Consider the following 9,158-nt stretch of genomic DNA (forward strand, 5'->3'; position numbering starts at 1 on the left):
AGAGTTGCGATTTGAACCCGGGTTTTCTGACATCATCGAATCCAGAATTCTTTCCAACATACCACTGTGTTCTAATCAATTTTTTCATGCAAAGCCTAAAAGAAGTCAGTACTCCCCAGAAGTTCGTGCAACAACGATTCCCTGGAGCACTGACCTTATTTTATAGAAAAGATGAGGGAGACCCAGGGGCAGAAATGCAATGACTCATGGATCCCACGTCTGGAGTCGTCAAGGGTAGTACCGCACTTTCTCTCCTCGCCATCAAAGCCAATTTACACCCCTCCCCCCATTCTACCTTTTTTCAACAAGTGCCAGGTTAAGACCCCGAGTCCTAGGAGAGGGAGGGGTTCTACCCCCAGCTCTGACTCTAACTTGCTGGCGGGCCTTGAATAAGCTGCTTCCCTTTTCGGGACCCCAGGAAGAATCGGTTGTCTTTGTCTGCTGGGAGGCAGCTTGGCTCATATATATGAAAACACTTCCACTTCTTTAAAGGCAGAAAAAGAGCTCAATGGCCACATCCCATCAAAGAAAAGCCATTCATCTTGCATTCAAATTTGTCCTTGGCTAAGGATTCCATAGACATCCCAAATGGCTGAGGCCAGAGGACAGTAACAGCTCCACAGACAGCAGGCACCTTTTCGTTTCAGTCTGCTCATGGACACTAAATATTTTACAATCCAACCCGATCTTGCTATTGACAGTGGTCCTTCCTACAAAGAAGCTAAATGTAGCTCACTGACACTTTATTTACATCCCTACGAGGTTGGGAAGAGGCAAGGGACCTTTCCACTTAAACAGAGGAAAAGAGAGGTCCAGAGGACTCCCCCGTTGACTACTCGGCCACTCAGATGATACAAGCACAGTGGCTGTAAGAGAAGGCAGGCTTTCACTATAGCGGCCAAAGTAAAACTATCTCAAGCTCCAGGTCTCATGGCCAAGTTATGTCCATCAACCAACCTGATGCTAACAAATGACTCCTCCTGCTGGCCTGGGGAAGTGACAGGCTCACTGCAGGCATAATCAATTCAATACTGTCAGCGGAACAACCACAGCAGGGACCCGGAGACAGAGATAGGGATGCTTAAAATTACTATCGGAAACTATTTTAATTAATAATTATATATAATTATATAATAACATAATATGCAATAATACATTACATATATAATAATATATAATTATATTATTATAGTAATAATTATATTATTTAGGTCTATCACCTCAACTGACCCTTGTTAACAACCATGTGAGGTAGGTAGCTAGAATGAGGATTAATATTCCCATTTTACAGATTAAAAAAGGTGAGGAGGGGCAGCTAAGTGGCACAGTGAGTAGAGCACCAGCCCTGGAGTCAGAAGGACCTGAGTTCAAACCCAGCCTCAGACACTTGACACATGTATTATCTGTGTGACCTTGGGCAAGTCACTTAACCCCAATTGCCCTGCCCCCCACCCCAAAAGTGAGGATCAGAAGGGTTCAGGAACTTGTTCATGGTCACACAACTAAGGAAGGGGCAGAGATGAGACCAGAACCCAAGTTTGCTCATTCTAATCCAGGACTGATCCCACCTCCTCTCTTCTTCTTGATGAGAAGAAATAAGAAGCTTTGGGACTGGATTCCCAGGGAAAGCATTAGGTTTGACCAAGCTCCCCTCTTAGAGGCAAAATCAGCCCTCATTCCTACAACCACGTGGGGGCAAAATACAAAAATAATGACAAACTATAAATGACTTGTTCTTCTTGCAGTTAGTGACCTCTGCTTCAGGAGCACCCCTATCCTACCCTCCCTCACTGAGTCAATTCCACAACTGTCTACCAAGATGGCCATGGGCCCTGGGTTCAAATTCTCCATCTGGTGCAGTGTTTGGCATACTGTGAGCAATCCCAGAATGTAAAGCCTGAAAAGGGTCTCCAATAGCTCACTTGAGAAAGCAAAGAGAAACTACAACCTTCCTTGCTCAGCTGATAACTGGGTTTAATAGAATCATTGTATTTAGAGCTGGAAGGAACCTTAGAGAGAGTCTAAACCTCTCATGTTTCAAATGAAGAAACTGAGGCCCAGCAAAATTAAGAGACTTACGCAAGGTCACACAAAAGGGAATAGTCACAGATATTTATCTGAGCTTTAAAGGTTTAAATTTCTCTAAAAAAAAAACACTATGAGGTAGTACAAATATTTTTATCCTTATTTTACAGATGAGGAAACTCAAAGAGAGTAAAAACAACCTGTCTATGGCCACAGAGCTGGTATTCTAAGCCAGGTTCTTGAACTCCAAGTCCAAGGCCTTTCCCATCACAGCTGTAGACAGCTCTGCCTCACTTACATCACCCTCATGATGTCCTTGGTCCTCTTGAAATCAATGGATGAACAACAAACAACAACAAGGCAGATGTGCCCAAGCCCAGCCAGTGGTGCATATGGTGAAGGTGTTTAAAATTCTTTGGCAGCCAAGAAGACTGCCCAGCCTACCTTGGTAATCTTACAATTGCTTCGTCATCCTTACAGAGGGAAAAAAAAGCCTCCCTTTCCTAGTCACAGCTACAAATAGGGCCTAGGACTGAACCCCAATTTGGCTACTCCCTCCCTGAGTCTGTTTCCTTGGCTGTAAATAAGGGGCTGGACTAGAGGGCCAACTGGGGTCCCTTCCAGGTTAAAATCTACGATCTTAAGACACATACTTGAGGGAAAGTAGAAAGCTGCCCCAACTTCACTTGCCAAGCACCCAGTGTCCTTGGCCGATGATGTCAAAGACAAGACAAATTAAACAACAACAAAAAACCCAACAACTTTCAAACAGATTAATTATGGCGCAACAATGTTAAGTCAGCCACTTGGGTGTCTCACTTAGTCTTTTGTGATCCTCCAAATGAAAATTCCAGTTCCTGGTCTTCACATCTGCAAAAGAAAAAAACAGACAAACGTCAAGGCCTCCCTGCCACACCCTTCAAAGCTTTCCCAACTTGATCAGGGTGCCCCTCCAAAGGCCAGCAATGGTCCCAAAATGTTAGGGTGGGAATAAAGCTCCTAGTAGCTGATATCCCAAAGACAGATGCCCAAGGAATCTTAGCTTCACAACTGGAGCCATTTGGGCTAAAACTGACTGATCTTGGCCTTGAGACCAACTAGTCCTTAATGGTGAAACAAAGGAAGGTGACTGGAAGATCTGTGGCCAAAAAGAACAGCACAGCCACCTTAAAAAAACAAACAAAAAATGGTGAGCCGTGGACTGCTACAGTAAATAGCAAAAAGAAAAAGGGCGGTACTAATACTCGATGCTATGCGATCTGACAAACATCTAATGAATGCCTGCTGTTAGGTGTGAAAGTCCAAAGACAGTCTTTGTAAATAGGAAATACAGGAAGGCCTATTAATTTCAACAAAGATTTACTGAGTACCTATTACGTTCAAGGCACTGTGCTAGGTGCCATGTGGTCTATTTTCAGCAATTCCAAAAAACAGCAATCAATGTAAGTAGCACCATTTCAAACACAAAGACAATGATCCAGGAAGATGATTCATATTTGTCTTTCAAGGATAAACAAAACACAAAACAAAACCCACGACTGAGCTGGGACTGTTGAATTAAAAATAAGTGCATCCGAGCTCTCAGAAAAGAATGAAGGCTCTTATTGGAGATGCCCTCAGACCTTCCTTTCAGGTAGTTTATGAAAGCTGTTCATGAATCCAGCCAATCTTCCTATTTCTATAGAATTCTTCACTCATTCACACAAACCAATGATAAAGCACTGGGTTAGATCTGCGAGGTTTCAAACACCCTTGTTGCTTTTGTGGTTTGTTTGTTCATTGAATAAGGGGCTCTAACCCCTCTTTTCTCAAACAGGGAAGGAAACAAAGCCCTACGAAAGCTAAGTGATTTTGAAAAGCCAATGGGTCTGAGCTGAGACGTTGGCCTAGAAGCCCAGGATTCTGGTGTCCTGTTTTTCTTCTTACAAGCCTAAAAGCTGGCTGTGAAAATCAAGTGCAACTGTATTATTTAACCTATGGAACGAGCTGCAGGAAGAATTAATTATCTTCAAGTCTCTGAAGGATTAAACAGAGCATTGTAACCAGCTGTTCCCCAGTCCCACTGGGCCCAGATCAGGGGAGACTGGATGAAATGGAAACCTGGAGGGAGTTAAATGAGTTCTGGACAATGAGGGTTGGGAGATGCAGCCCGGGCGCCTGAGGGAGGTTCTAGAGCTTACTTTATGGGAGTTCCAAGAGTACTCCAGGCTGCCCTATATATTCTCCACTTGGAATGATTTAAGCAAGCTTTCCAGAAGTAAAAGGTTCCAGCAGCCTGACACCTTGAGGACATTAAATGAGAGGGAAAGCCAAACTCAATAGAGGGGGCTACCTCCATGTCACCTAATGAAAGGTGCAAACTTGCCATACTTCCTGGAAGCCATCTGTTTAAATATCGCGATCACATCTTCGGCAAAGCCAATGTCTGCCTCGAAGCGGGTTCGGGAGATGAGCACACATTGGCCTTTGATTCTGGCAGGACCCTTGCTGTGGGGTTGGAGCTGCTGCACAGGCACTTCACCGGTGGGCTCTGACCCAGAAGACTTCAAGGCAGAAGCAGTGGTATCAGGTGCCTCCAGGGGCTGCAATGTGACTGTGCGAAGGTGCTGGACAGCTTTCACTGCAAGAGAAGAAACACTACTGTAGCCAGCTCTGAATAACATAAGTAGGCTCCTAATACAACTAGACTAAGCAAGGAAAGGTGTCTTAGGAGAGAAAGGGAAATTGGAGGTGAGGTGAGGATGAAACGGGGAGGAGTTGCTGGATGTGTTTAACCAGACAGGCAAAAAAAAAAAGGAATTAATCAAAAAAGCCTTTACTATGGGCCAAGCACTGGGTATACAAATAGAAAAAGCTGGATTGTGTCAGTTCTCAAGAAGTTTACATTCTAAGTGGGCAGCCTCTGGGCAGATGGAAAGATCCAGAAAACCTAAAGATGTTAGAGGTGGGATGAATTTGAAGCTTGGCCCGGCACTCAGCAGACCCACAGCGAGACAGTCCTCTGCAAGGGAGGCTCAGGGATCCCTTTCTCACTGCCTCCCCCCACCCAGCGCCATGCTCATTATTTAAGTGGCTGAGCGGGGAAAAGGCAGAGCAGATTGTAAGACCTATGGGATCTTAGCAAGTCATGTTGAGACCAATGGTTAGGCCATCATAAGGAGTGGAGCTGTTGATTTTTCAAGCTCATTCAAACTCCGTGAATAGGGAAGTAGCCCCAGCAACAGGGCAGTTGAGGGAGGATGGGGCCCTGACGCAGGCAGCTCTCCCTTCCACTAGATACTAACAAGTGGGTTGCGGGCTGGGAAGAGGGAATCACCAGGGGGAAGGTAAGGGTGTGGGGGTGGTTGCTGCTTGTCCATAGCCTAAGGCTGGAGAAGAGAAGGAAGGCTCCAGGGCAATCTGAGCAGAAATGGACCAATCTTGAGAAATACCATTTGGCAGCCATGGCATTTCATAGGAATCTATCATAGGAATCATAGAATTTTAGAGCTAGGGAGACCCTTTGTTTTACAAATGTGGAGACCGAGGCATAGAGAAATGACTAACTTCCCCAAGTTCACCCAGGTAGATAACTGACAGGACCAGTACTCAAATCTGGGTCTTTTGATTCCAAATCCAGTTGTCCTTCTATTAGCCCACATAGTACCTCCCAGTTACCACCCAAATCCTTATCTCTATGGGATCCAGATGACCCGAGATTGTAGTTTAGTTCTGTATCCAGGATATACTCGGGGTGCTACCATATTGGCTTCATAGAATCACAGCATTTTAAAATCAGAAAAATAGAAACATAGGTTTGGAGCTGAAAGGGACTCCGGAGGACATCAGATCCAGAGGTGTCAAACTCATGGACTCCCCAGTGGGCCTGAAGCCCATTAAAAACATAATTGGGAAATGTTTAACAAAATAAATGGAAGCATAATGCAACACAGATAATGTTAATTTGTGGTTTTCTAAGTTAATGGACTCCAATGCCTTCCTCTTACAGATGTTTCAGAAAAAATAAGTGATTTATCCAGTTGTTGCTGTTGTTTGTTCTTAAACAATATGTCCATGACACCAGGAAGGTGATGCCATGATATGGAAGTGAGCTGGATTTAAGTGAGGGAGGGTTATGTAAAGTCACCAGCCTCAATGTCCCCTTTCAAGCCATCTGGGTCCAGTGGGGAGATATAGGTCAGGACAACAGGAGATGGCCCAGGATGCAGAGGGGGACCTTGACCTTTTTAAGCTAAGGTCTTTAACAGGTCTCAGTTGGACTGAGGTGAAGCCCATTCAATGATTAAGGCTGAATAAGAATGGAAGTAGAAAATGGCCTCTTTACCTAGTCAAAAAAAAAAAAAAATCCACCGGGGAGGGGAAGACCCTCAGGGTTTCTGAGCCAAACAGAAACAACTGCTACTTACACCAACTCTGAGCCAATCCAGGCCCAAACAATGATCAAGCAGGGATTGGTTTGGGACACTATTGTTGGCTGACAAGCAGTTTTTGGATAGCACCTGAGGTCCCTGCCGCAGAAGGAGGGACGGAGAAAGGAGAAAGGATGCCAAGCACACCATCACACCTACATATGACCAGAGGCTACATCTGACAACTTCCAACACCAATGTCTCCCCAACGACCAAGGACAATGACCGGTTTACTCACTTAGAGGCTTGTAGTCTTTTAGGCTGAAATCCCACGTTTTTGTAGCAGGATCTGAAATGAAGCATAAACCACTTAATGGGACCATGATGAGGATAATTACTGTCATTACAAGCATTTGTCCTTACAAATAGCCTTTCAGCCAGAGTTCAAAATGCTCTCTGGGTGACTCACACACTCACACTAAGAAGTGGAGAGCAAATACATAGAGGGACAATTCTTGATTCTATATTTAGGATGAAGAAGTAGGACCAGGAAGAGGACAAGCTTTGTCTTGGATGGTAGAGTTGGGCCTAGAACCCAGACCTTCCAATTCTTCAGGCAGAGTCATCTCCATAAGGCCATCTTGTTAGATAACAAATTTGGAGGCTCATTAGGGGAATAGCCCAGAAGGCACATGCCAAGGATGCAAAACTAGGAGGTTAATAGTGGGATGCAGGGAAGTTACAAATGCTATCCTTTGAGAGATGCAAGCAATAGCCAAAATGGCAGATGAATGAAAGGAAATCCATCTGGCGAACAGGACAGGCAAGTCATTTACCATACTTTCTGCTAGGCATACTCTTAAACACGGCAAGGAGCTCTGAATTATATCCAATCTCCACCTGGAAACGACCTCCTCCCTTCTTTGTGCATTTCCCTTTGTGAGAGCTGAATGCTTTCCGAGGAGAGGCCTGCCGAAGCTTTCCATTCTCCTCTGGCTGACCCTCTGAGTGGGAAAAGTTCTTATGGATGGAACTGGAATATCCAATTGTTTCCTGACATTCAGGATGAGGGGTGGAGAAGCTCACAGTGGCACTGAGCGACTGTCTACCTGGGTCATTCGCTAGTCCAGAAGTGGCAGCCTGCAAATCCCGTGAGTGCCCTGGCTCACCCAAAGGTCCATGGATAGAGCTGGTTGAGGCTGCAGGCTTGGACTGGTGAGACAAGCACGTATGACCCTGAGCTAGCTTGTCAGAATTCCACTGGCTGGTGTTCTTTAAAGAGTCCTGTGCTAGAGGATGAGGGATCTTTCTGAAAGCCACTGGAGTTGAAATGTGGACCAGACTGGCTGAACTCGTCTTCTCCTGCCTCTCTCGGGTTGCTGTCGCTGGCTCCAGCACATCAGGATGAAAACTTCTGGAAACCTGATGTGCCTTGACTTCAGTACATGAGACATGAGGATTCTGCTGACTGGTCCCCGCAGCACTATAGCCTGGATGAGAAGGCTCTCCTGCTGAGATCTTTGGGCCACTTGGATGTCCGTGACTGGACTGGTGAACTGTCCTGGGGAGGGAGGGGGGGCCTGATGCTACGCTTTTACTTTGCTGGGCTAGTTTCTCAGCTCTTCGAGCAAGAGCCTTCAGCCGATTCTCTTCTATCTGTTTCTTCTGTTCTTCAGTGAGGGTTGGGGACATCTTAACAGGACATTAAGGTGGAGTGGAAAATGAAGAAAAATCTGGCGGAGGAAAAAATGTTCAAAAATAAGCATTAACCTTGTCCACCTGCCAGTCCCATGGTCTCTGTTTGAGGGATCCTGACAGGAGCAGAAGGGACTGATATACATTCCTTTTGGGACTCTAATGATGTCTGTATGTATGACATTTGGTCACATATTCTAGTGTGTGTATATGCTGGATTATAGAACGGGGCAAGGAATAAGCATTTATTAAGCACCTGCTATGTGACAGGTACTATGTTAAGCATTTTACAGATATTATCTCATCTGACCTTCACAACAACCACAGAGGGGAGGGGGGAGGAAGACGAAATTTTATTCTCACTTTACAGTTGAAGAAACTGAGGGAGACAGCGGTTAAGTGACTTGCCTAGAGACACACAGTTACTAAGTGTCTGAGGCTGGATTTGAACTCAGGACTTCTGACTCCAAGTCCACTGCTCTATCCAGTACATGCTTAGCTGCCTCATACAACCAAGGAAATGGCACGAAGCACAAAAACTGCTCCACAGCCTAATGCTTGCCATCTTTCCAGCCTTCTGCCACATCTTTCCTTGCATATTATTCCAGCCACACTGGCCAGCTCCCACTCCCCCCACCCCACCCAAGGAAGCCCCCACCATACTCCTAGACCTGGGAGCCTCCTCCGGGAAATCTTCCCTGGTGCCCTGAGGCTAATAAAATTTCCTTCAGACCTCCCACAATTTACGCAACTTTGCAATTGTGAGAAATAATTCATTTGGACCCCTACTCTATTACAAAACGTATTCTTCAGTTTGATATGATCCCATAGGGGTGGTGATTATGAGTTCTGCATATTAGGCCCCGGAGCTGGGAGCTGCACATTCTGAGCTCACTTACTTAATCATAGGAAGCTAACTAGAGGCCACCCCCCCTTGTTTTTCCCTGTCATGGTGACCAAGCCCAGTATAGAAGAAGTGACTCAATTACATGGAAAGTCCTCCAACTTGTCTTTGTACCTCCGGACCACTCTCTCTTGTCCAACATGAGTACATGACCATCTTATCATATGACCACTTAGTCAGTGGAG

General features: G+C 45.4%; 1 protein-coding gene across 1 annotated transcript in view; it reads right to left on the reverse strand.

Moving 5' to 3' along the window:
- SMARCAL1 (SWI/SNF related, matrix associated, actin dependent regulator of chromatin, subfamily a like 1) overlaps positions 1 to 8,107 on the reverse strand; it is a 74,713-nt gene extending 66,606 nt beyond the window's left edge. The window contains exons 1-4 of the mRNA XM_036753634.1: positions 7,211 to 8,107; positions 6,673 to 6,723; positions 4,391 to 4,645; positions 2,845 to 2,895 (exon numbers count right to left, since the gene is read on the reverse strand). Coding sequence (XP_036609529.1) covers positions 2,845 to 2,895; positions 4,391 to 4,645; positions 6,673 to 6,723; positions 7,211 to 8,066 — 1,213 coding nt within the window. The 5' untranslated portion in view covers positions 8,067 to 8,107. The remainder of the gene's footprint in view (positions 1 to 2,844; positions 2,896 to 4,390; positions 4,646 to 6,672; positions 6,724 to 7,210) is intronic.
- Between the last annotated feature and the right edge of the window lie 1,051 nt (positions 8,108 to 9,158).

This window comes from Trichosurus vulpecula, chromosome 4, assembly GCF_011100635.1.
Source record: "Trichosurus vulpecula isolate mTriVul1 chromosome 4, mTriVul1.pri, whole genome shotgun sequence".
In the NCBI taxonomy this organism is placed as follows: domain Eukaryota; kingdom Metazoa; phylum Chordata; class Mammalia; order Diprotodontia; family Phalangeridae; genus Trichosurus; species Trichosurus vulpecula.